Below are 27,837 nucleotides of genomic sequence, written 5' to 3' on the forward strand. Positions count from 1 at the left end.
TGAGACAATATAGTTCTGCTGCGTATAAAGTACGAGGAAAGGTGATGTCATGAAAGAGAATAGACATCGTTAATAAGGCGCGACTTCCACGCTCAACTTCCTTTGCCATTCTTTGTATTCTCCTGTAGCAATCCTTTGACTTTGTTGGGGGGTTAAAGAAACAACCATTTGAAAATCGCAGCAGATTTTGATCTCTCCAAAGCATTCATTGAAGCAAATGACAGTTCAAAGTGAAGGGCAATATCAATCTTTGAGGTGTCTCAGGGCAGAGTCAGGATTCAGGGAGTTCCTTGGGAGTCTGCCAGGTGGTTTGTAAGAGCCCTCCTGGATCAGACCAAAGGCCCATTTCATTCAGCATCTTATGCAAACCGATCGATCAACTGCCTTCAGCAGGATATGAAGGTGGTGGACTGCTTCATTGGAGGTGTTTAAACATGTTGGATGGCCATCAGTCAGAGATTCTTTGGCTGTGATTCCTGCTTGCAGGGGGTTGGACTTGATGACCCTTGGGGTCCTTTCCAGCTGTACTTTTCAATGACTATATGAATGCAACAGCATTCTCCCCATTTGTGATTCCCAGCAACTGATATTCAGAAGCAACCCTGGAGAGTGACCATTATGGCCAATAGCCACTGATAGCCTTATCCCACAAATTATTAACCAGTATACTATGATAAACCTTCTGATGATTCCTGTACTAAGATACATAGGTCCCAGTGCATTTAATGTTAACAACTTTTAATTGTCCCTGGAATTTGACAGCCACGTTGCCAGCGTACAGATGGAGTAAGTGACTGGACCAGGCTTCCATGCCTAGAGAAGGAGGTTAGGAACTTATCCACATGCAATCCTGAAACTGTGTTTGGGACAACAAGAACATTCCAAACTAGGCTGCAAACTAAAAACACTGTTGGTAGATCCCCTTGAATAGATGGGGAATATCCTCCAGATATGCTGATAATTACTATGTTTTTCAGTGTGTATTTTATTCTGCTTGTAAGTTGCCTAGATACTATTTTTGTATTAAGTGACAAATAATAGCCACAGTATGGGGGTGTACTGGGCAGCAGAACTGAGTTGGAAAGGGGAAAAGGCATTTCCCAGTTTCATCTCATTATCAGTGCACAGCATCCAGAATAACATTTCCTTACTGCACAGAATCTGTGGAATTGTGTCGAAGGCAGGTTGGCAACTGCCTCTCTAGCTAGCTGTGAAGCATAACACCTTTTATTTCGAATAGCCACTACAAACTAAAGAACTACTGGCTTGCATTAATGTTGCATCTCCCACTCAGTCACTACATAGATAAGACTGTCTCCACACACAGAGGCAGGCAGGAGAGGAAGAGTAGAAGAGCAGTTTCTGCCCCCTCTTTTCTCAAAACATCAGATCAGGAGATTCTTGCAATGGGAGGGGTGAAAATATCAACACTTTTTCCAATCTGGAGGGTTCCATCGCAAAACCATTTCTTTTGTCTAGTTTAAATGCCTCGTGAAGTTGGTGATATTGTAACCAACCTGACAGATGTTCCCTAATTTATTCGAAGCTTTTTAGTTTCAGTTTATTTCCTTCCTCTTTTAATAATACTTCGTATATTGGCCAATTCCCTTTCATATATTTCTTTCTTCACTGCTAGTGCTGTTCTTAGATTTCAGGGAATGATGGATCCAAAAAGACTAAAGCCTTCCTTGGAATTGTATCCTATACTTCTGTGTGTATGCAAAAGCGTAGGAAATGTCTGCGCTGGATAGCCTCCTGTTGTAATCCATGGCTGCTGTAGTGGGCGCTCTTACCCATGTAATCTTGAAATCATACATTTTCTTTGGGAATGTTGTTAATTCATAATCGGAGGTCAGAGCCAAGCGATTCAGCAAATTGAAAATGAAATGGAATTACGTTTCCTCCTACAGATTCTGCTGAATTGCATTTATTTCAACAAGGTAGGGTTGCCGTATTTCAAAAAGTGAAAATCCCAACACAAAAGTTGTTGAGCTTTTCCCAGACATTTCTGCGAATTCCACTTTTTGCGATGGCTGAATCCCATCTATGTCCGGGAAATTCCAAACGTATGGCAACCCTACAATATACCCAACCATGGTTATATTTTCAGAGCAGGTGCAGCCAACGGGAGGCCCTTCAGATACTGCTGGACACCACCCCCATCCTGTGCCACTGAGGCTTATGGGAGTTGGAGTCCAACAACTTCAAGAGGTCTGCAGGATCCCCACCCCCCAGTGGCATAGCGTGGGTTGTCAGCACCCCGGGGCAAGGCAAGTAATTTGCGCACCCTAACCCTAACCCCCAGATGTTGCGCCCGGTGCGGCCGGCCCCCCCTGCACCCCCACGCTACGCCACTGCTACCCCACCCCCTTCTTTCTCTCAAGAGTTATGACAGAGTAGCACCCACCTGGGCATCCTCTGGTCCAGGGGTCAGCAAACTTTTTCAGCAGGGGGCCAGTCCACTGTCCCCCAGACCTTCTGGAGGACCGGACTATATATTTTTTTTTGGGGGGGTGAACGAATTCCTATGCTCCACAAATAACCCAGAGATGCATTTTAAATAAAAGCACACATTCCACTCATGTAAAAACACGCTGATTCCTGGACTGTCCGCAGGCTGGATTTAAAAGCTGATTGGTCTTGATTTGGCCCCCGGGACTTAGTTTGCCTACCCATGCGTCTGGTCCCTTCCACAAAGAAGTTGGTGCTGAAGATCAGTGTTTGGCTCCTGTGACTGAATCAGTTGCCTCAAGGTTCAGTTTAAACACACTTTTTAACATCTGAATCAGGGGAAGGGAATCTTCTGCAGCCCATGGGTGGGTGGGGCCCGAGGCCCATGTGAGTGAAGCAATTGATGCAAAGTTTCCCATTGTACAGAACACCCTCCCCCTTTCTATACACACCCCTCTCTATCTGCCATGTGGAAAAGCAAGAGTCCAAGGACACATTCCAGACAGGCAAGGACCTTCAAGGAGAGTATGAAGTATGGCTGGTGAGGGGAATGGATTGGGGAAAGGGGGTGTCATCTGGGAATGGTTCTGGGGGCCAGATAACAAGGACTGGAGGCCACAGTTGGCTCTCAGGTCTGAGGGTCCCTAGCCTTGATCTAAATGAAATGTGAAGTGCTGTGTCAGCACTATGACAATGAAACACGGCAGTATCACTACGGTTGAGGATGTTTAGCCTGGAAAAGAGGAGACTCAGAGGAGATATGGAATATCTCAAGGGCTGTCCCATGGAGGATGGAGCAACCTTATTTTCTGCTGCTCTGGAGGATAGGACCCAAACCAATGGATTCAAGTTACATGAAAGGAGATTCCGACTAAACCTCAGGAAGAACTTTATGACAGTAAGAGCAATTCAACAGTGGAACGGATTCCCTCAGGAGGTTGTGGACTCTCCTTCCTTGAAGGTCTTTAAGCAGAGGTTGGCTGGCCATCATGGATGCTTTTGTAGAGATTCCAGAATTGCAAAGGGGGCTGGACTAGATGACCATTGGGGTCCCATCCAACTATACAATATTGTGATTCTTTGATCCACAGGAAAACGCTGCATCCACACTTCCATGTGGCAGCTGGGGCTCGTAAGGCAAAGGACACGTTAGCCTATGGTAGGCAGAATACGAGCCAAGGGCAGGTAGAGTCAGCACAGATCGCAATACTAGCCCCATTTACCTGAGAGTATAAGTGAACATAAGAACCCCCTGAAAACGTTTAGGAAAAGAGTGCTTTCATCTTCAACAACCTGTCGCAATCCAACATGACTCAGAAGGCAAGTGTCTCACAACATTTTAGTCCTGATAATTTATGTTCCTTGAGTGATTCTTATACACGTTGAGGACTAACTTAAATCATGCCTATGTATGCATGTCGGAGGTTCTTTTATTTAGTGGCATTCCAAAATATTAGAATTGTAAATATAGAATTGTAAAACTAAATATAATGAATTAATGTATAATAATTAAAATCTAAAATAATTTTGGGGTAGTCTTTGTGCCTTTGGTGGTCCTTTAGCTGCTCATCTATTGGGAAAATGTGAACAGACTTGTCTACTAAAAGGTCAAAAACTTTGAACCTTATCAGCTGCCAGATTCCTGCAGGGACATTTTATCATCTGTAACGGGGGAAAGGCATTGCGTACACATTTATTCTACCACATTGTATAATCAGGTCTCTATACTGCATAATTGGCTCTCCGTATTCCTAATTGAACATAAAAATTGATGCCAGACTCAGCTTACCTTATTCATTTTTTACTTGATGTAAGTTTCTTTTCATTTATGGCTTTCAAATCATGGAAGAAGCCTAGCAAAATGATGCTTTGGCACTCCTTACAATGTTTTTATATATGCTGAAAGCCGCCCAGAGTGGCTGGGGAAACCCCATCAGATGGGTGGGGTATAAAAATTAATTAATTAATCAATCAATCAATTACTTCTGGGGAGAGATGGGCGAGGCAACACAGCAGGTCTGGTTCTGCCCCCACCTTTCTCATTCGCAAGGCCCCTAAACACTTCAAACAGAGGATTCCTTGCAACATTCTCCCCCACCCGTGTAGCCTCTGATCCTTTAACCAATGCACATCGGGGAGCTTCTCAAAAGCTAACGTCATTACTGCACATTCCCCAGATCCGCAGACAACCGAGATGCAAAAAGCAAATGCTTCAAAGCAGGACAAATATAACCGAAAATCAATCCATCCATCCTATCCATGCGCGCGCAGTGCGCAAATCCCATCAAGCTTGCAATAAAGGTTGGAACTAGTTCAGGGAGGCGCGCGCTACAGGAAGCCCGCAGATTGCATACCAGCTCGCCTCTGGCAGCACATTCCCAGCTGAAAATCGTGGGAAAGCCTTTATTATTATTATTATTATTTTTAAGGCTTCCCAAATCCGCTTGTGGCGCACAAGCTTCCTCCTCGTGGCGCGCCTGATGCGCAGCGAGCGCGCTCCAGTCCGCGGCCGCTTCTATCCCGCATCACCACGAGGCAGGCGAGTTGGCGAAGGGGACGGAGCCGCCACTTGGCCCCGCCCCTCAGGTGGACCGAGGAGATAAAAGCCCCCGCGCTTGGCCGTCGAGCAGGCAGGTGCAGCGGCGGCAGCGGCAGCAGCTATGGGCAACAGGGTTACCCGCGAGGATTTCGAGTGGGTTTACACGGAGCAGCCCCACACGCAGCGCAGGAAAGAGATCTTAGGTGAGCCATCCTCGGGATCCCCCTGGGAGGTCCCTGCCCGCCTCGTTTTCCCACCACCCTCTGTTTTTCTTGCTCCAGACCTCTTTCCTCCTAAAAACAGACGGCGTTAGGGGTTAATTCTCCGCCAGGATCAGGCCCTCTGTCAAAATCGCTTTGCCTTTTAATCCCAGGGGAGGGTGGGTAGGGGGTGGCCGGGGACAGGGGGGCAGCTGCCCCCTCCAAATAAAGTAGATAAATAAAAATACATAACAACCTCTTCTCAGATACGTCGGTTCTGCCCACCACCACCCCACATAAATCCTGGCGACACCCATGTGTGTTGCTCGGAGGGCTGGCTGTGTGTGAAGATAATGAACTCTGCACATGCTTGCGGGTTGCTGTTGCTTTCCGAACAGTTCCAGGGTCCTGGCGCGGAAAGGAGGGCTTTGATGGGGGCAAATCCTGGCTCCGACGGCGCCTTAGGCAGGCAGCGTTTCCTGTCATGTCCAGTTTGCATCGTCTTCTCCGCTTCTTTTTCTCGCATTTCCTTATAGATCCAGAAATACACGGCATAGCGAACTGTCTCTCTCTCTCTCCCCCCTCTCTGCCACGCTTCAGGTTGCAAACTTTCCCCCTGGAAAGGGGCTGCTGTGTGACAAGCAGAAATCCCACGGGTGAAGCCTTTTCTCTTCATGCATTTGTACGCAATGGGCGGGCGGGGGGGGGAACTCACCTGGATAATTCTTGCTTGTCATGTAAAGCTAAGGAAGGAAGGAAATTCCCAGGTTGGGGTGCATCCCCTCACCCCCTATTTCCCCATAGTCTCCCCATCCAGTTTCTGACAGCCAGCGCTCCTTTTTGAAAATGTTCCTGGAAAGCACAAAATGTTGCCTCTGAAACCACTTCTCCAATTACTGAGAGATAGTTCTGGTAACATTCAGAGACACTTTCCTTGTGAAATAAGAATGGAGGCGTTTATTTGTTCTTGTTCTTGTTGTGAGCACATATGTATATGTGTGCATGTGTGTCTGTGTGTCTATGAGTCCCATACCTTTCCTCCTCCAGGGAGGTCAGAGTAGAACCCTGTACACAGTTCAGTTGGCTGATGAGTCAGATTATCATGGGAGGCCGGGACTGCTTCAGAGCTCCCCAGCTCTCTCCACAGACCTAATCTGATCACTGCACCTGATTTCTTTAGTCTTCAGGTCAGGTTCTGTAGCTATTCAAAGTCCTGCCCAGCCACACCCATAGCTAAATAGATGTAGCTTTTTTTCTTTCTTATAGCCTGTGGGTGCAGTGAAAAATTGCCCAACCTCTGCCATACTTTCCTTCCTTCCTTCCTTTATCAATTCCCATAACATGACATGGGTAATTGCAACATGGTACACTATGCAAAACACACTTTGTTATCCGTCGTCCGTCCCCCCCCCGGGCAGGGGTCATTTTATTCTGCTGTGTCCTAACCCGAGGGCCAGTTTTGCATTTTCAACTCTTTTTTGCATGTTTATGGTACAGTGATCCATATCTAGGGGACTAGTTTTAGAAATGGGTTGACTTGGGTTCAAACCAGCCCTCGGTGATTTAAAGATATCATCCTAATTCACATTGCACTGCAATCCTTACATGGGAGTAAGGCCCACTGGACTCAGTGAGGCGTACTTCTCAGTTGCCACGTACAGGATCAGGGGTGCCAACTTGAATAAAAAATTCAGGGGACCCAGGTCACTTCCACCCTACATAAGCAAATACATGACTCAGCACAGCCCCAGAAGTTGGCTCCTATGTAATGGACTGTGTCCCTGCTGGTGAAATTTAAATAATGAGCAATTATTATTGCTTATTATATTTATTGGGACACTGGTGGCGCTGTGGGTTAAACCACAGAGCATAGGACTTGCCGATCAGAAGGTCAGAGGTTCGAATCCCCCTGACGGGGTGAGCTCCCGTAGCTCAGTCCCTGCTCCTGCCCACCTAGCAGTTCGAAAGCACATCAAAGTGCAAGTAGATAAATAGGTACCGCTCCATTGGGAAGGTACATGGCGTTTCCGTGTGCTGCTCTGGTTCGCCAGAAGCGGCTTAGTCATGCTGGCCATGTTATGTAGTGTAGTTTTTGATTGACTCCCCCTCTGCCTGGTTCCGGTGGTAGAACGCATGGCGGGCAGCAATCTTGGACGGCTTTGGTGCGTAGTGGTTGTGGAGCTTCTCTTGGATCGTGTCCCATGGTGTTGCCTGGACTGCTTCAGGCGCAACCAATGCTCGGGCCGTCTCAAACACCTCAGGCCCACAGAGGCTGAGGAATAGGCCCCGCTTCCGATCCTTTGATACTGCTGTCAGCTCGTTGGCTTGGAGGTAGCAGTCGAACCGAGCGAGGTAGGAGTCCCATGATTCAGAGGCTGGCGCAAACGGCAGTAGAGGCACAAGTGAAGCCATGATTCCGATGCCGGCGTGAAGGGCGATGGATGGAACACAGTGCTCTAGCCAGAACAGTCAGCTCTGAATTGGTTCTGCCCAGTGATTTCGCTCAGTGATTTTGCTCTGTGATTCAGCTCAGTTCAGAGGCTGGCCGCATCTGGCTGTGCTCTGATGTCCATCTATCCCATCCTCGTCGCCAGTATTAAGTTGTGGGTTGACATAGCAGCCAGCACAGCGATTCCTTCAAGTAGCTCTTTATTTTGTAAGCTGGAATAGAACTGACTGCAAACAGCTCAGCCGGCCTGCTTTTATAGGCAGCCGGCTGTCAACATTGTAACAACCACAGCCCAGAGTTCCCGCCTAAAATAACTGCCGCGGACCTGAGTGAAAACTATCTACAGACCTGAGTGAAAACTATATACAGTATCCCCCTGTTGGCCCAGGGTGAAACTACACTACATAACAGGCCACATGACCTGGAAGCTGCATGCCGGCTCTGTCAGCCAATAAAGCAAGGTAAAGCATCGCAACCCCAGAGTCGGTCAGGACTGGACCTAATGGTCAGGGGTCCCTTTATCTTTACCTTATTATATTTATTGGTCGCTTTCCCCCAGGAAAGAAAACTCAAATCAACATACAAAAACAAAAAAATGAGGAATGAGTCCTTTAAGGCTGCACCCATCAGAATGTTCCGAGTTCCAGTCTGCCAGCCATACTCAGTTCCAAGATGCTCTATTCCATTTCCATGTCCCACCTGCAGTTAGCATTCCAAGCTCACTGTCCTCATTGGGCTGTTTTGGGGGCATCCCTCTTAGCATTTCCCTCTTAAACTCTGTAAATCTTGGTGTTTCCCCAGCTATTAGTTCCTAGATCCGTCCTGTCTGTGAGGGCTTGGAGAGGTGCTGCCAGTCAGAGTAGACAGGCTGGGCTCAACAACTGCTAGCACATATCTCTGAGCCCAGGCAGTGCTGACATTAGGAGCCTTAAGCGTGGTTTTCTCCCAGGTGGACTTTACATCATGAACTCCCCTGCAATCAAATGTCACCCGGCAGTGGTCATTTGGAAGTGCTAAAAACTACATCAAGCTGGTTTGGGGGGGTCACCCCTGCTTCTGGTGCATGTCAGATCAATGCACCTCCCTCATTCTCTTAGATACAGGCAGATGGCAGCTGGAAATGAAATGCACACTCCAAACAGCCTAATGAGTATTGGCCATTTTCAGTGGCCAAGGAAGACTGACTGACGATTGCCTGGATGGGGAAAATGGAAAACCAGGTGGGTGGAGGAATCTAATGGAGTATCCTGGAGTAGGGCATGGCTGGCTGGAAGGCTAAACAGGACCACTTCACACTGCAGAGATGCACGTGCATGTATGTGCGCATGCACATATCTACAGATATATTTTTATGATTATTATAAAAAATGTTTTTATTGAAAGAATTTCATGGATAACAAAGCTACATATAACGTCTCTGTTTTCAGTTCACAGAGTCCTTCCTGTAGGTCAGCTGCTTTGGGTGTGAGACGTTGCTATCATAGGCATTAAGCGATTGGGGGTAGGGGGAGGTGGGAGAAAAGGGGGAGGGCAGTGCACACAGATACAGTGGTACCTCGGGTTAAGTACTTAATTCGTTCCAGAGATCCGTACTTAACCTGAAACTGTTCTTAACCTGAAGCACCACTTTAGCTAATGGGGCCTCCTGCTGCTGCCGCACTGCCAAAGCACAATTTCTGTTCTCATCCTGAAGCAAAGTTCTTAACCTGAGCAGTATTTCTGGGTTAGCGGAGTCTGTAACCTGAGGTGTCTATAACCTGAAGCATATGTAACCCGAGGTACCACTGTATTTTAGACATGCCAGACATTTCTGAAGAGCCGGTCTTTAAAAAAATATGTTCCGCGTCATTTACCAAAACAGAATCAGGCTCATGTTAATTTAGCATTAAAAGCCTATATCCCACACCTCTTTATACCATTCTTCCATTTTATATTCTGCTTGCCCTTTCCACTTCCTAGCGATCATAATTCATGCAGCTGTCAATAAAATATGTGAGCATGTTCTTCATAGCTTGCAAACCTTCCACCCCGTTGTAAATTGACAATAATGCTACCTTTGGACTTTCAGTCAGCTTTAACTCAGTTATTTCTGTGCCGTTGAGGTAAGAGAGGGAATACACAAGAGAAATGATTTTGAGGAGATATGGAAGGAATTTGAACTGTTACAACGTAAAGGGGTCAACGTCAAACCTTTGCAAGAGCTGTTGAAATTTCGGGAGGTTGGATTGTTGCAATGGAATGGTCTCGGTGGTGGAGTGCACATTTTTATTCTTACTTATTTATGATTATTACTTTGTCAAAATAAAAAATAAAAATGGGGAGGGGAAGGGAACCAGAAATGTCAGGAACAAACAAAAAAACCAGAATCAGGCTGATGCATGTCCTTTGTAAATCAAGGCTTGGAAAACTTGGCATTTTATTTATTTATTTGAATTTATATAAGGTTTCTCCTCTTCTTTTTTTATTCATTTTCTATAACCAAACAACAACAAAGAGAGAAAAAGAAAAATAGCCAACACATACACACACACAAAAAGAAAACATCAACCAAAACAAAACACCTAAACCAACCAAAAAACAAACATTAATTAACAATAAATAACGATTGACTTCCCTCCATCTCGGTTTTGGGTTATGTGAATATTAAATCCATTCTGCAGTTTTTCATTTTTTAACGTAAACACATCGCAAGGGTTATATTAAACCTACTGTGATTTTTATATCTCTAGAATTTGTTTCCATATATGTTATGAATTTAGACCAATCGTCAATAAACTTTGTACCTTTTTGCTGTCTAATGTTCTGCGTCATTTTTGCCAAATCCATATACTAAAATAATTTAATTTGCCAATCTTTAACGGTCGGGGTATTTGGGGTTTTCCAATTTTGTGCTAACAGAATCCTGGCAGCTACAGTTGCATATTGAAACATTATATAATCTTCTTTCTTAATCTCCTCTCCGATCATTCCCAGAAGGAAGGCTTCGGGCTTTTTGACAAAGGTGTATTTAAGTATTTTCTTTAGTTCGTTGAAGATGGAATCCCAATTTTTTTTAACTTCTTCACATTTCCACCACATGTGGTAGAAGCTTCCCTCTTTAGATTTACACTTCCAACACCTTTTGTCGCCAGTCTTATACATTTTTTGCAATTTCACAGGGGTGATGTACCAACGATACATCATCTTTTCCATATTTTCTCTGAGGGCAGTACAGGCTGTAAATTTCATTCCTTTAGTCCACAACTTCGTCCATTTTTCAAAATCCAAATTATAGCCAATGTCTATTGCCCATTTTACCATAACCTCTTTAACCTCTTCGTCCTTGGTGTCCCAATCTAATAGCTGATTATACATTTTAGATAGCAGTTTAGTTTTACTTTCTATTATCTCTACCTGGAACTTAGATTTTTTCTCATTCATTCCAATCTTTTTATCTTCCTTCCATAAGGCATTAATTTGATGATACTGCAGCCAACCTGTTAATTTGCTTTTTAACTCTTCGTAAGATCTAATTTTCCATCCTCTTTCCGATTTTTTAAGGAGGTCTTCATAGGTCAATCTCTCACCTTCCATGTTTTTTTTTTTAGTAGTTAATATGTCAATAGGGGATAGCCACCAGGGGGTATTCTTTTCCAGTAGTTTTTAATTTTTTCCCTACGCTTCTAACAGTGTTCCTCTGATGATGTGGTTTGAGAAGCCTTTATGCACCTTTTCCTTATTCTGCCAGAGATAAGCATGCCAACCAAATCTTAGATCGAAGCCTTCTAAGCCTAGCAGATCTGTGTTTTTTAAAGTGACCCATTCTCTAAGCCAACAAAGGCACGAGGCTTCATAATACAATCTCAGATTTGGGACCGAGAATCCTCCTCTGTCTTTTCTGTCCGTTAACAGTTTAAATCTAATTCTCGGTCTTTTACCTTGCCATATAAATTTAGAGAGAATTTTTTTGCCAATTTTTAAATATTGCACTTCCTCTAATCACTGGGACATTTTGGAATAAAAATAAAAGTTTTGGTAGTATACACATCTTGATTGCAGCCATTCTGCCTGACCAGGAGAGTTTTATCCTATTCCAAGTATCTAGTTCTTTTTGGATTTCCTTCCAGGTGTTTGTATAGTTATCAGCCATTAAGTTTATATTTTTCATCGTTAGCCACACTCCTAGATATTTTATCTTTTTTGCTTCTTTGATTCCCGATTGGAGTTCTAGCTGCCTCCTTAGATCTTCTCCCATATTCTTAAGCATCATTTTAGTTTTAGTTTTATTTAACTTGAAGCCTGCTACTTTCCCAAATTCCTCTAGAAGTAGCAGAACTTTGTCAATACTCTGTATCGGGTCCTCGACTGATATTACCAGGTCATCAGCGTATGCTTTCAGTTTGAATTCTTTTACCCCAATTCTAATTCCTCGCATCTCAGATGTTTTCCTTATCTTATTTGCAATTACTTCCAACACCATTATGAAAAGAAGCGGAGACAGGGGGCAGCCTTGTCTTGTACCCTTTGAAATTTCGAATGTGTCAGATAAATTGTTATTAATAATCAGTTTGGCTCTTTGATTTGAGTAAATTTATATAAGGTTTCATTGTAAACAACAACACCAACCTCAAAGCTTCTTACAAAAAGAAGGATTTAAACCATTCGAAATAAGAATAATTAAAACCAACTACTATTCTCTTAAGCAGGGATGGGAAACCTCCAGCCAAACTGAATGTTCAAATTTAGCCTGCATGGCCACTTCCCCCAGGCTCCCCACAGGTGCCCCACCTGTGTAAGGCAAAGCAGATTTTCCACTTTAAAGCACCACAAAAGGGTTCTGTGCAAGCAAGCCCTGCTTGGGTGTGGTGCTGTCAGGCCCCATTGATCTCCTGCTATCATTGTGGGCAGAGCCGAGCCCCAAAGGTCCCTCACCTGTTCTCTTAAGGGACTCCATTTGACTAAAGATTTCACTACCATTTGAATTGTGTGTGCAAAAATGCAGCATCAGTGGTCAGAGGATGTGAAGCAACTAATTTTGTTAGGTTTAATGGCACGGCCTCTCGGACACTGGTTGCTCAATTTCAACAGAAGGATCAGTGGCCACACTCTGCACTAACACTTGGATGCTTTTATAATCACAACGAGCCAAAAGGCAAGAACGGAAAAGAAAGAATCAGACATTTATTGCAGGTACTCTGCCCCTTTCCTTTTGTCCCAGGCTTGCAAGCCTCACCTGAAGAGTAATTGGCTCATGTGAGCAAGCAAAGTAAAGAGAGATAAGTAAAGCCAACTCAAATGACAGGGAATGCAATGAAATAATAATCATTTCTTTTTTAAAAACAAATGACGATCAAAGGAATTTTCCCTATCACCTTTTTCTCAAGAGGCATGTCTTTGATGCAACAAGTATATGGCCACAATGGATTATTATTATCATCATCACATTTAATATTATCATTAATTAGCATATTAATATTAATTAATATCATTAATATTATCATATCATTAATTAGCATTAATTATTATAATTAATTCATTTTAAACGCAGTATAAGGAGTCTCTATAGGAGTATATTGTATTTTTAAAATGGGTTTCAGAGTTTTTAGGGGGTTTTGAGTGTTTTATGTAGATTTTTCCATTTCATTGTTCTGTATGGGACAATGACAAGAAAGATATGGCATGGCATGGCATGGTATAGTATCATATATGTAGGCTTGTTAATTGTGCTACACAAGTACCTTGAGGCAACTTGTGAATAATATTAGTGAAACAGACAATACTATTTTTTGCACTGGGTGCTGTTTAGACCCAGAATGGAGGCTGTGTAAATTGTTGCTGGCAACAATACAGCTTTTGATTTCTGGGAAAGGATGGCAACTGATTTACTGACTCATCCAGCTCTTTAAAAAAGGGAAAATGAGGTTGGGGCACGATGCACAAACTCACATTCAGTTCAGCAGTGTGTGCGTTCACCATTCAAAATGGTAAACGAGGTTCACATGGCGATGATGGGATCTGCTTTTCAGTCCTCATGCGATTTCAATTTCTCCCACTCACCCCCCACCCCTCATGCAGGCCACACTGCTAAAACTCCGTATCTTGTTGCTGTTAATTATTAGTCACGTTTTTACCTTCAAAGAAGCGTATACATTGAAAATGGAACTAACAAAGACATTAAAATCAGGTATAAAAAACAACAATGAGCAAAAACTAAAATACTCCTCTGGAAGCATATCTAAAGTAAATAAGTCCTACCTACCCCAATTGAAGGGACGCGGGTGGCACTGTGGGTTAAACCACAGAGCCTAGGACTTGCCAATCAGTATGTTGGCGGTTCGATTCCCTGTGACGGGGTGAGCTCCCGTTGCTTGGTTCCTGCTCCTGCCAACCTAGCAGTTCGAAAGCACGCCAAAGTGCAAGTAGATAAATAGGTACCACTCCGGCGGGAAGGTAAACGGCGTTTCCGTGCACTGCTCTGGTTCGCCAGAAGCGGCTTAGACATGCTGGCCACATGACCCAGAAGCTGTACGCTGGCTCCCTCGGCCAATAAAGCGAGATGAGCACCGCAACCCCAGAGTCGGTCACGACTGGACCTAATGGTCAGGGGTCCCTTTACCTTTACCTTTACTCCAATTGAACACCACAAAGTCCCATTACCCTCTCAATTAGAAACCCAAAACCTGACTAAATAGGTTTGTTTTTGCCTGGCAGCTGAAGGCAAGCAACAATGGCACCAAGCAGTTTTCCTGGGGAGAGTGTTCTGCAAGCAGGGAACCATCACTGAAAAGGCCCCTTTTCGTGTTCCCACCCTCTTGTCCTCCCATGGATGGGGCACACAGAGAAGGACCTCAGGTGATTATAGCAGATAAAAACATGCTGGCTGTACAGAACCTCCATGGGACACAAGAACCTGCCTTATGACAAAGTAGGCCATTATTTTATTTGCAGCAAGTGTAGCTAGCCTGCAATTCAGGTTTCACTTCAGTAACTCAGAATCCACAAATGTGTGTTTGGTTTTTTTAATGCTGGGACTGCATTCTGGGTGCCAATATACCCTTTGAGAAGGTCTAGACCAGGGAAAGCAGCACTAATAGTAACTTGCATACCCTCCAACATTTCTCCGATGACAATAAGGACGTCCCATTCTGTAATGATTATTTTGCTATTTATACCCCACACATCTTACTGGGTTGTCCGTGTAAAAACATAATAAAACATTAAACATGTAAAAACATAATAAAACATTAAACATTAAAAAAAAACTTCCTTTCAGATGGCTTTGGAGTCAGATAACTCCACACCCTCCAATATTTCTCTGATGAAAACAGGGACATCCTAAGGAAAAGTGGGACATTCTGGGGTCAAATCAGAAACTGGGACGGCTTCTCTAAATCAGAGATGTCCCTGGAAAATAGGGGCATTTGGAGGGTCTGAACATGATGGGGCAGCAGTTGAATAGAATGGTGTCATTTCAGTCCTGGCAGCCAAAGAGACAGGAAAAACAGCTAGAGGGAGGCTTGTTGAAAAAATAGAAGGGCTAGCTTGATGCCGAGAATGAAATGTGCAGAGACCTCTTGGCTATGTGGGATTTTCTCCTCCACTGCTCTATTATTGGATGCCACTAGAGGGAGTCCAGGCAACAATTTTTCTGATTCCCACCACTGTGCTGCACATCTGTCTCTAATTCTTGCAGGACTCTTCTTCTACCAGTCCCCCTTCCATGCAGGGAGCTGCAAAGGGATGGGGAGCTGGAAAGGAGATGCTGGATTCTCCCATTCTCATCCCATCCTGTCAACATCTATTCACTTGTCTGTTTGAAAACATTGCTTACTCCATATGGAGAGACGACCAATGGGTGACGCAAGCAAAAATCAAGTTAGCGGAATTTTTCGAGATAAATGGGAAACAAAATACAGATATAAATGTAGTTTGGGACGCAAGTAAAGCGTACACGAGGGGTCTTGGAATACAACAAATGGCAAGGCTGAAGAAGATTAAAGACAATAATATCCAAGAGCTAACTAAACAGATAAGAATTAATGGAAAAAAGTTGATCAAAAATCCAAAAAGTCATTAAATATTACAAAAAATAAAGATATTGCAATCCCATATCTCTATTATATTAAATAAGGAAGTAGAAAATAAAATTAAATGGGCAAAACAAAGGTATTTTGAGTCCGCCAATAAGCCCGGTAAGTTGTTAGCATGGATGATAAAGGAAAAGCAAACAAGAAAAGTTATAAATAAAATTTTGGACCAAGGGGAGGAAATAACAGACCCAGTACAAATAAAAATAAAATTCCTAAACTTTTATAAAGATTTGTATAAACAAGAGCATTTAGAGGTTAATAAAATGGAAGAGTATTTACAACAAAATAAATTACCAAGAATTGAAAAAGAAGTTGAGGCCCTAAACTCCAATATAGAAATAGATGAAATAGCACAAGTAATAAAAAAAATGAAGAGTGGCAAATCGCCAGGTCTTGACGGAATCACATTAATGTACTATAAGAACCTGGAAGAAGTAATCCTCCCTACATTACAAAGAATAATGAATAATATACTGGGAGGGAAAGATATACCACAATCATGGAAAGAAGCACTGATCACTCTAATCCCGAAACAGGGAGTGGAGTTGACAGACATGAAAAATTATAGACCAATCTCCCTGTTGAACACAGACTATAAAATCTATGCTGGGGTGATGGCTAATAGATTAAAAAAGACCCTAAAGAAAATAATCAGCAGAGACCAGGCGGGCTTCTTACCGGATAGACATATAAAAGACGATACAAGAATAATAATTGATCTGTTGGAATATGTGGAAATGAAACCAAGTAAAAAGATGGCCATGTTATTGTTTGATGCAGAAAAAGCTTTTGATAGAGTATCATGGAATTTCCTATTGGAAACTTTCAAAGGTCTGGACATAGGGGAGAAAATAATTAATGGAATTAGGGCGATATATGATAACCAAAAAGCAAAATTGCTAATAAATAACGAGATCACTGAAGAGTTCAGCATCGAAAGGGGGACAAGACAGGGGTGCCCTCTCACCCCACTTCTTTTTATTGCCACCTTGGAACCACTTTTAATAGCAATAAGAAAGGATAAAAATATAAGAGGAATTAACCTAGGAACTCGATACTACAAAATTAAAGCCTTTGCCGATGATGTAATTGTAACCACTGAAAATCCAGTGGAAAGTATCCAAAAAACGCTTGCACAATTGGAAGAATTTGGAAAGGTCTCGGGGTTCAAACTGAATAAAGGAAAATCCAAATTATTAATGAAAAATTTACGTAAGTTGGAACAAGAGGAACTGGAAAATACAACAGGTTTAAAGGTAGCCAATAAGGTAAATTATTTGGGGATTTGGGTCACCAATAAGACTATAAACCTATATAAGGACAATTATGAGAAGAAGTGGAAGGAAATAAAAAAAGAATTAGAGACTTGGGGAAAATTGAATTTGTCCCTGTAGGGGAGAATATCCATAGTTAAAATGATGGTATTGCCAAATATGATTTTTATGTTCCAAACAATACCTATAATTAGAGGCGTAAAGTGTTTTAAGGATTGGCAGAAAGACCTTGCCAAGTTTATTTGGCAAAGGGAAAAACCACGCATAAAATTTAAGCTACTAACAGAGTTGAAGGAAAAAGGAGGCTTTGCGGTCCCTGACCTTAAACTGTACTTTGAGGCAGTGTGCTGGACATGGATTAAAGACTGGATATTAATTAAAAACACGGAAGTCCTAGATCTGGAGGGATAGGATATTGTGTACGGGTGGCATGGCTACATAGGCTATGACAAGGTTAAATCCCACAAAGGATTTTTAAATCATATTGTGAGAAGGGCATTATATGAAGTATGGGAGAGGAGTAAAAAATCAGTAGTAACCAAAACACCATGGTGGCTGTCACCAATGGAATCTATGTCAGTTCACAGGATGAATATGAACAGTGATTGGCTAACATATAAGGATTTAGTAGAGGAAACAAGTAGTGATCCGAAAATAAAGGACCTAAGTAAATTGAAACAGAAGGGAATAACCTGGCTGGAGTATTATCAATTAAAAGCTGCCCTTGAAAAGGATAAAAGAACCAAAGGATTTGACAAAAAAAAATCCTATCTGGAGAAGGATATTTTATATAATAATCAAAAGACACTTTCTAAAATGTACAAACTACTTTAGAATTGGCAAAGAAAGGAGGAAGATATAAAAGAAATTACAGTAAAATGGGAGAGGGACCTGGGACATACGATCAAACCCAATATTTGGAACGAATTATGGACTAAAAATATAAAATTCACGGCTTGTTTCCTTATAAGGGAAAATCTTATGAAAATGTACTATAGGTGGTACCTGACCCCTGTAAAACTTGCAAAAATAAATAAATCAAACAATAACAAGTGCTGGCGATGTAAGGAACAGATAGGAACACACTACCATATGTGGTGGTCCTGTCTAGAGATACAAAGATTTTGGAATATGATTTATGAAGAGAGAAAGAGATTGATAAAAACTACATTTAGCAAGAAACCAGAAGAATTTTTACTAGGAATGGTTTCAGATAATATTCCCAAAAACAAAACTAGGCTATTTATGTATGCAACGTCAGCAGCAAGGGTTATAGTGGCAAAACACTGGAAAGATAAAAATATACCCACTAAAGAGGAATGGGTAGTCAAATTGTGTGAGTACTTGCAGCTCGCAAAGCTGACAGATGCAGTAAGAGATAAACCTAAGAAGTTGGTGAAAGAAGAATAGGAATGTTTAAATAATTATTTCGGGGACAAGGGCTCAGCAAGAAAGATCTGGCTATGTTTAGAATGATACCGCATAGAGAAATGCTCCCTGATACCAAGATGAGGGATTCCTTTGGAATGCAGATAGAGTTAATCGATAAGAATAACGATCTGTTGTGAGCTTGACGGAAGTGTACAATTGATGAGCTTTCCTGCTTTGGCTCATCTTCCTTTTTTTTCTTTTTCTTTTTTCCTTTCCTTTTCTTTCCTTTTCTTTTATATTTCCCATAGTTGCTTATGTTCTGTGTCATGTACTTCGATATTTTTTGTAGTTTTTGTAGTTTTTTTCCATTACTATTAAGGAATTTTCCTTTGTAATTTTTGGTTGTTTATATTTATATGTACCTGTTCAAGCAAAATAAAAGCTATTTTTAAAAAAAGAAAACATTGCTTAGCCACCATTCACCAGAAGCTTGGGGAGAAAGAGGCCTGTTCTGAACCATACCAGGCAGGGCAGCCCCCACCATTTCTTCCCTATGGGTGGGAGGAGACCAGCAGCTCCTATTCACTGTGAGGATGCTGTACTGGCAGAATGGAGGGTGGTGGGGTGTTTGCCGGGGAGACAAGAAGTCCAGCCTCCAAGGAATACGCCACAGCCATTGCTGCCACCGTGGTGGCAGCAGCGGGCAATGTATTCCTTGGAGGCCAGATCTGCTGCCTCTGTGGATCCTACCGCCTGAGGCAGTCGCCTCACCTTGCCTAATGGGTGGGCCAGACCTTCGTGGAGGCCTGGTTTATGTCGGGTAGGTAGCCTGATGGATATTAGGGGCAGAGGGATTTGTCTAGTTGGCACCACAATTCCACGATTGGATGCCAGGCAGTTTGGGCTACATTTGTCCTAATGTTTCTTTTCCTCCTCAGCGAAGTACCCAGCCATCAAGTCTCTCATGGGGCCAGATCCCTACTTGAAATGGATAGTGACGGGGATGGTGTTCACCCAGCTTCTGGCCTGCTACCTTGTGAGAGACCTATCCTGGAAGTGGATCTTCTTCTGGGCCTATGCTTTTGGGGGCTGCATCAACCACTCCATGACCCTGGCCATCCACGACATCTCCCACAACGTGGTCTTTGGCAACAAGCAAATCAAGTGGAACCGGTGGTTTGCCATCTTTGCCAACTTGCCCATTGGACTCCCCTACTCGGCCTCCTTCAAGAAGTACCACATAGACCACCACCGATACCTTGGCGGAGACTCGTTGGATGTGGATATCCCCACAGACTTTGAGGGCTGGTTCTTCTGCACTCCCTTTCGGAAGATGATCTGGCTTGTCTTCCAGCCCCTTTTCTATGCCTTGAGACCGCTCTACATCAACCCCAAAACAATTACCGAGATGGAAATACTTAACGCTTTGGCCCAGTTCTCTGTCGACTTGATCATCTACTACCTGTGGGGTTTGAAGCCTGTTGTTTATTTAATATCAGGGACGTTGCTTTGCATGGGCTTGCACCCTTTTTCGGGGCACTTCATAGCAGAACACTATATGTTCCTGAAAGGTTATGAAACGTATTCCTACTACGGACCCCTCAACTGGATCACCTTTAACGTGGGCTATCATATGGAGCACCATGATTTCCCCAGCGTTCCTGGATCTAAGCTGCCAATGGTAAGCTCTAGAGTTTTTGACCCTTGCAAACAGGTTTGGCTCTCTGGGTGTTGCTGAAATACAACACCCTTCGGCCCCAAGCAAGCATGGCAGTGGCAAGGGATGATGGGAGTTGTGGTTCAGCAACATCTGGACGAGCCAAAGGTTGTGAAGCTAGTTTACATATGCAGCTTATGAAAGGCTCCTGAATCCTGAAATTAGAGGTGGTGCGGTTAGGTAATTTTAGACTCCGGACTTAACGACCTGGTAGGAAGGCATCTATTTAGACAGTAGCATGCATTAACTTCAAAATGCGATAAGCCAGCGTTGTTGTGTTTGAGAGCCTCCCTGCTCATACCTGCACCTTAATGTCACCACTGCTCGGGGGGATGCAGTGGGAATAATGGTATTTAAATATACAGCATAAAGTAAGTGAATGCAGATTGCTAGCCAGACACTATTCTGTAGCTGGCTTAACCCCAAGCACCAAAGATACTCTAGATCAGTGTTTCCCAAACTTGGGTCTCCAGCTGTTTTTGGACTACAGTACAACCCCCATCTTCCCTAGCTAGCAAAACGATTGGTCAGAGATGGTGGGATGATGATGATAGCAGCCACTTTGGGCGGCTTACAGCACATATAAAAACATAGCAAAACCTCAAACATCAAAAACTTCCCGATACAGGGCAATTGTAGTCCAAAACCATCTGGAGAACTAAGTTTGGGAAACACTACTCTAGATGAAAATAATACCTTCTAGGCCTTAGGAAAGATGCTTTCATAGGAATCTGAGGGCAGTGAGGAGAATTATAGGCCTAGGACTTGCCGATTGGCAGTTCAAATCCCCATGACGGGGTGAGCTCCCATTGCTCAGTCCCAGCTCCTGCCAACCTAGCAGTTCAAAAGCACGGCAAAAAGTGCAAGTAGATAAATAGGTACTGCTCTGGCAGGAAGGTAAACGGCGTTTCCGTGCACTGCTCTGGTTCACCAGAAGCAGCTTAGTCTTGCTGGCCACATGACCCGGAAACTGTCTACGGACAAACGCCGGTTCCCTCGGCCTATAGAGCGAGATGAGCCCAGAGTTGTTCGTAACTGGACCTAATGGTCAGGGCTCCCTTTACCTTTACCTTTATGTTACTACAGTCATACCTCATTTTACGTCCTCTTTATGTTATGTTCTTTTAGGTTACGTCCTGTGGCGACCCAGAAATACCGGAAAGGGTTACTTCTGGGTTTTGCCGCTTGCGCATGTGCAGAGGCACAAAATGATGTCACGTGCATGCGCAGAAGCGGTGAATCGCGACCTGCGCGTGCGCAGACGCGCTGCTGCGGGTTGCGTTCTTTTCATGTTGCGAATGGGCCTCCGGAACAGATCCCGTTCACAACCAGAGGTACAACTGTACAGTGGTACCTCGGATTAAGAACTTAATTTGTTCTGGAGGTCCGTTCTTAACCTGAAACTGTTCTTAACCTGAGGTACCACTTTAGCTAATGGGGCCTCCCGCTGCCGCCGCTGCATAATTTCTGTTCACATCCTGAAGCAAAGTTCTTAACCTGAGGTACTATTTCTGGGTTAGCAGAGTCTGTAACCTGAAGCGTCTGTAACCTGAAGCGTCTGTAACCCGAGGTACCACTGTACTGGCAAATAGATGCAACCTCAAGACACCATGTGCTGCTTTTTCCCAGATCTTTTTTTTATTAAGTTTAGTAGTATATATAAGCAAACGTTCATGAAATAAAAGCACAGCAAAACAACAACAGTGTGTAACCAGTTAAGTGTCATTTATCATCAGGGTCCAGAAAAGGGCAACTCCCCTAAGGAGAAAGGTTGCAGTGTTTAGGGAAAAAGCATGATGGAGGTTTATAAGATTTTGCATGTTGTGGAGAAAGTGGATAAAAAGTATAGGCTGGGAAAGAAAACGTGGTTGAGCAACACTTTTACAAAGGTGTGTTGCAGTCCTCAGAAGGCACAATACATCTCTAGACTCCCTTTTGTTTTTGCTTTTTTTGCTGTAACAGACTAAGGGTCAAGGTGGATGATAGGCCAAATGCATGCTCATACTTCTTGTATGTCTGTGTAGCAGTGTTCCATTTTGTTTCTGCGTCTGTTTAAATAGCAGTTGAGGAGGGGAAAAGGAAAAGGAAAAACAAACACAGACCTTAGTGTGACCATAAGCACAGCAAGGTGGGGTTTTTTTTAGGTAGCTGGCTTTTGTTAAAAAAGGGCTACCGACCCAACGTTTGTTCAACTCATTAAATAGACTTCATGCAAATATGTGAGCACGACTGATTTTGATTCTTAACTTAGTTGGACATACACACGCACACACCCAGTTCTGTGGCATGCAGGGAGTTCTGTGGCTTGCATTAGGTTCCCTAGACCCAAAAGCTAATATCTGCAAGAAAAACTGCTTTGGGAAAGGGGATTTTCATTGGGACCGCGATACAGGAGGAAATAATTTTTTAAAATAAAAAAAGTAACCTGTCTTCCCCATGTGCCATGGTCCCAGTTGACACGCACACCCCCGCCCCGATGTCTGTTTAAAAAGACACAAATCCAGGTATATAAACTGCAGTCGTGCGTTCAATTCTTTAGCTCAGAAGCTGGCCCCTTCCCTTTTCATGCGCACATATTCCCAACAGAGCCCAGTCTTATCAGCTACTTTGTGGAATGTGGTGCGATCGGCTCCCCCCCACCCCCCCCAAGCAATACAATAGGGCTTGTCATACTTTCAGGCAGGTTATTGCCCTGGGGACAAATAAGTAACTTATTAAATGAGTGCCTTTCCGCAGTGACAAACCCAACTGGCTTGTGCAATGACAGTTGCTGCACACAAATGTAGATAGACAAGTCGAATTCTGCCAGCCCAGTGATTTTTCTTAATTGCAGAGTTCCAGAACAAGCTTTATAACCCGTTCGAAGCCAGTAATAGCCGTATCACTGTTTCCTTGGCATGGTCTGCTTCCTGCTTGTTCCTGATGGGGCACTGAGATAGCTCCGTTGATAGAGCATGACACTCTTAACCTCAGGGTTGTGGTTTTGACCCCAACATTGGGCAAAGATTCCTGCTTTGCAGGGCCTGGACTAGTCGACCCTTGTGGTCCCTTCCAGCTCTACAATTCTGTGATTTTATGAAATGCAGTAATTGGGTGGCAAATGTATATCATTGACTGTTAAGGTGACAAAAGGAAAGGGAGCTTCTTGTTATTGTTGTACATGGTTTTCCCTCTGTGACGCTCCATAGTTTTCAAATGTCTTACCAATGGACTTCAGAAGGGAAGGCTCTCTGTGCCAGTCCTCTGATGGATGCAGAAAGCCAGCCCCAGAGCTCTCTCCTTTGAAGTTATCGCCCGGTGTCAGGTGATGAGCAGGTAGATGGGACTTATCCAGCTTTCAAAGTTGGCCCACAAGGTGAGGGACTTGGCAGGAAGGAAGATCCAGCCCACTAGCCAGTTTGAGTTCTCTACACCTTTCCTGCTATAAAACACCCCCCTCCCTGTTTCTGCGCTATTCATTCCTCCTAATTTCACTCCTAACCAACCATCCAAAACTGGAACGGATCCTGAATCAAACTGACACTTGTGTAGCAGTGCAGAATGGGGCACCTGCGGACCTCCCCTCATCCTCCCCCATCCGTGGTAACACTGGCCAGGGCTGACGGGAGCTGGAGACCGCCTTAGGTTCCCCAAATTTCTAGGATTGCATCAAAGTACATGGAAGCTTATGCAGAAAGCATCTAGGAGCGTATGTGACCATCCACTGCGTCTTCTATTTGGAGGCACGCTTCTTCTGCTAAGGGATGTTCCAATCCGATGGCAGCAGACATTGCTAGACTGACTCATGGACCTGCCTGCAACAGGGAGCTTGCTTTAGTCTGTCCAGTGCTATCTACACTGACTGGCAGCAGCTATCCAGGTTTCCAGGCAGGGAACTCTCCCACCACCTACCTGGAGAAGCCGGGGATCAAACCTGGGACTTTCTGATCTGTTCTCCCCACTTTCTGTCTGCTTGCTCACAGAATTAGCCATGGGGCTGGCGGGCGGTGTGCAACTGCTCCCAACTGCGGTTAGACGTGGGGCAGCCTTTCTCAACCTGGCGCCCACCAGATGTTTTGGCCTAGAACTCCCATCCTCTCTGACTCACCTGCCATGGGCTCAGGCACACTTCAGTTTGCCCTGCTGCTTTCCTCCAGGAAAACCCATGGCTTAGCACTGAGCTGGAGTGAACAACTGGGCTTCCTGCAGATGTTTGCTCCATTGCTATGAAGCATGGGACAAGGCGGGGGGAGTGTGGAAGACAAGGCCCATGGCAGATGGGACTGATGGAAGTTGTAGTCTGGGGCAGGCTGTCCTAGGTCTGGATCGGCAAGAAGGGAAAGGGACCTCTGACCATTAGGTCCAGTCCTGACCGACTCTGGGGTTGCAGTGCTCATCTTGCTTTATTGGCCGAGGGAGCCGGCATACAGCTTCCGGGTCATGTCGCCAGCAAGACTAAGCCGCTTCTGCCGAACCAGAGCAGCGCACGGAAACGCCGTTTACCTTCCCGCCAGAGCAGTACATATTTATCTACTTGCACTTTGACTTGCTTTCGAACTGCTAGGTTGGCAGAAGCAGGGACCGAGCAACAGGAGCTCACCCCGTTGCGGGGATTCAAACTGCCGACCTTCTGATCAGCAAGTCCTAGGCTCTGTGGTTTAACCCACAGCGCCACCCACGTTCCGGATCGGCAAGAAAACACAGTACTAATCCAGCAAGCTGCATTATGTCCTACCTGGACAGTCACAGATTCCTGCAACTTTGGCTTACATTTTAACTTGGAAGCTGTCAAGTGAAGGTCAAAAATCTGTGCTGGGACTGGGAAAGACAGAAACAATAGAGCTTTTTAAAAAAAGCATTTTATTTTTTCTTAGCCCATCTTAAAACTGGTAGGGTTTCTGCCACCCAACAGGCCTTCAAGCTGCCAGCTGGCTATTCCCAGTCTAGAAAATAGAATTAATCATCTAAATCATCTGCCCCGGTTCTGTCAAATGAATGCTCAGGTTAGGTTGCAATGCTGCCATGGCATGAGGGAGATTCTTGCTCTGCCACATTCAGAGCCCTGCTAGCTCCTCGAGGCCAAAGGATGAGGGATCCAACAGGACTTTTTCCTTCCCTCTTTCCTTCTCCCCTCGAACGACTGCAATGGGATTTGAATTCCAAGGTGTATGAACCATGAAAAATCTCTTCGCTCTCAAAAGTAATCTGGGTCGCTTTCATTTGTTCATTGGGTTTACTTTTGGCATAAATTCTTTTAGCCTGGATTCAGACAGCACTCTATTCCGTTTTCTGGACGTTTTCTTACACGGCAATTTTAACATTTTTATATCACCTGTCATGCCATGTAAAAGCCACTGCAGAAATTTAGCACACATTTCCACATTAACTGCTTCCGGGGGGGGGGGGACCCACCTTGCAAGCCTGCTAATTCAGAAAAACACAGGAGTTTTGTGCTCGCTTTGCATGTGTCAAAATTCAAGGGTGGGGCGTTTTTTGGAATGCAGTTCTTTCCTGCCGTTTCAATGGGTAAATCATGGGAGAACAGAAGTGTTCATGTGCATAAAGGGTGACAACACATCCACAAGTGTCAGCTGTTGTGTCACACCACACTCACTGGCGTGAATGAAATTTAGGGTGACACGGTGCTCTTGGTCAAAGGCCAGAGTTTCATAACACAGCAGGTACTGCCACTTTAAAGCAGCATTAGTAACCTCATGTCCAAATGCATTCTAACATATTTGTTTCACAGATAAAAGAACAGTGGGTAAAAATTTCCTTTTGCTCTTGCAGGTAAAGAAGATAGCAGCAGAATATTATGACACCCTGCCTCAGCACCAGTCTTGGGTTCGAGTTCTCTGGGACTTCATTTTTGATGACTCCATCGGTCCTTATTCAAGGGTGAAGAGAATATGCAAGCTGGCATCAGAATCTCGATAGCTGCGGACTCTGCCCTTTCCCCCTTTATAAGCTTAATGGACCTTTGCACCCTGTATACTTCCCCTATCCAAACAAACATAAATGAGTCTGTTCTCTGAACAGAGCTTACCCGGTATCTACATAAGAGCTGATGTTATATTTCTGACACCCAAGGAGTTTTTGTAACTTCGATATGAAGAAATATTACAATGAAGCCAGTGGGAAGCACCTGAAAATGTATAATATAGTTTTAAAAAAACCAACAGACCTTTTTCTTTTATTATCTTCTAGGCTGTTTGACATAGGGACGCAGGTGGTGCTGTGGGTTGAACCACAGAGCCTAGGACTTGCTGATCAGAAGGTTGATGGTTCGAATCCCCGTGACGGGGTGAGCTCCCGTTGCTCAGTCCCTGCTCCTGCCAACCTAGCAGTTTGAAAGCACGTCAAAGTGCAAGTAGATAAATAGGTACCACTCTGGCGGGAAGGTAAACGGCGTTTCCGTGCGCTGGTCTGGTTTGACAGAAGCGGCTTAGTCATGCTGGCCACATGACCCGGAAGCTGTACCCCGGCTCCCTCAGCCTATAAAGCGAGATGAGCGCCGCAACCCCAGAGTTGGCGACGACTGGACCTAATGTTCAGGGGACCCTTTACCTTTACCTTAGGCTGTTTGACAGCCTGGCTCACCCTGGTTTCCTGATGCTTTGAACTACATTGCTCATCAGACATGGTTAGGTACAGTGGGATCTGTGAGCTCAACATCTATATTCCAGGGTTGTTTCAATGGAGAGGTGAGACACCTTCCTTCTCACAACAAACAGGGAGACATCTGGACAGACACACAAGAGTAGCCGTCCAGCTGAGAAGTCTCCCGCTCTTCTGCCAGCCCCTGAAGATGCTAGAATATCAGGATCAAAATGTTTCTCTTCAGAGACCTCATGTTCTCTGCCTGCCCCTCCGGAAAGGACTGGAGAATTAGGGGAGCATGTCCAAGGACAACAGTGGCAGAACCAGGACTCACTAGTGGGTCACAGTCTGATCCAAGGTGGGTTGCAACAGGGAGTGCTACCACCATGCAAATATATGGGAAAAGATTGAAGATGCCTGCATTAGGGGGAAATAATTATTAATTCCACCCTACAAACATGCATCATATGATCGTTCCCCTGGATAACAAAGACTCCAGCAGTCCTGGGGATCATTGTGATTATCAAGCAGGGACAGCTCAGTAGAGCATAAGGCTCTTAATCTCAGGGTTGTGGGTTTGAGCCCCATGCTGGGCAAAAGAGTCCTTCATTGCAGAGGGTTGGACTAGATCAGGGTTTCCCAAACTCTAGCTCTTTTTGGACTACAGTTCCCATCATCTGTGACCACTGGTCCTGCCAACTAGCGACGATGGGAGTTGTAGTCCACAAACAGTTGGAGGCCCAAGTTTGGGAAACATTCCACAAATGGGGAACTACCACTGAAAAGGCCCCTCACCGGTTATTGCCAGCTGGGAAGCCCCCGGAGGTGACACCACCAACAAGGCCCTGAGTGGTGCATAGGGCTGTTTTTACAGAAAGTGCAGGTGAGGGTGGTTTCAGAGACCACACGGTATATATGCGGATCTTCCAGTTTGAGCTTGTGATGAATTTGATGGTACTTTGCTTAGGTGATGGGAGGCAGAAGGGTTAGTGAAGTTCCTTGCATGGTCAGTTTGGGCCATCGCAACATCAAAGTGTAAACAATTGTACTTCTTACCACACCCCGTTTTTCTAGGACCACCAGGGACCAGAAACAAAATGCTCTGGGAGAGCCAGATTAGTTCCAGGGTACGGTTACCCCTGGTTTTGCTAAGAAGCACAAAGTGTGCTGCAGAGGGATGAAAGAAAA

The 27,837-nt window shown here is 44.3% G+C and overlaps 1 protein-coding gene across 2 annotated transcripts; it reads left to right on the plus strand.

Moving 5' to 3' along the window:
- The first annotated feature begins 5,063 nt into the window (after nucleotides 1–5,063).
- Nucleotides 5,064–27,562, plus strand: DEGS2 (delta 4-desaturase, sphingolipid 2). Of its 2 annotated transcripts, XR_014169291.1 has the most exons (4): nucleotides 5,064–5,193; nucleotides 19,292–20,034; nucleotides 25,840–26,256; nucleotides 26,628–27,562. XR_014169291.1 is itself a non-coding variant. In XM_081914825.1 (3 exons), the coding sequence occupies exons 1-3, from the start codon at nucleotides 5,112–5,114 to the stop codon at nucleotides 25,984–25,986; spliced, it is 972 nt and encodes a 323-aa protein (XP_081770951.1). In that variant the 5' UTR covers nucleotides 5,064–5,111; the 3' UTR covers nucleotides 25,987–27,562. The 2 variants fall into 2 exon arrangements, 1 of the variants encoding a protein (XP_081770951.1); XM_081914825.1 differs by having other exon boundaries at nucleotides 25,840–27,562.
- Nucleotides 27,563–27,837: the final 275 nt, after the last annotated feature.

The sequence above is a fragment of the Podarcis melisellensis genome, assembly GCF_964234715.1.
Source record: "Podarcis melisellensis genome assembly, chromosome: 1".
NCBI lineage: Eukaryota > Metazoa > Chordata > Lepidosauria > Squamata > Lacertidae > Podarcis > Podarcis melisellensis.

Excerpts from the sequence above, each read along its gene's own strand:
- DEGS2 (XM_081914825.1), top strand. The coding sequence starts at position 5,112 with ATGGGCAACAGGGTTACCCGCGAGGATTTCGAGTGGGTTTACACGGAG. Across the intron at positions 5,194-19,291 it reads GCGCAGGAAAGAGATCTTAG|CGAAGTACCCAGCCATCAAG; the intron begins GTGAGCCATCCT and ends TTTCCTCCTCAG. Across the intron at positions 20,035-25,839 it reads CTGGATCTAAGCTGCCAATG|GTAAAGAAGATAGCAGCAGA; the intron begins GTAAGCTCTAGA and ends TTGCTCTTGCAG.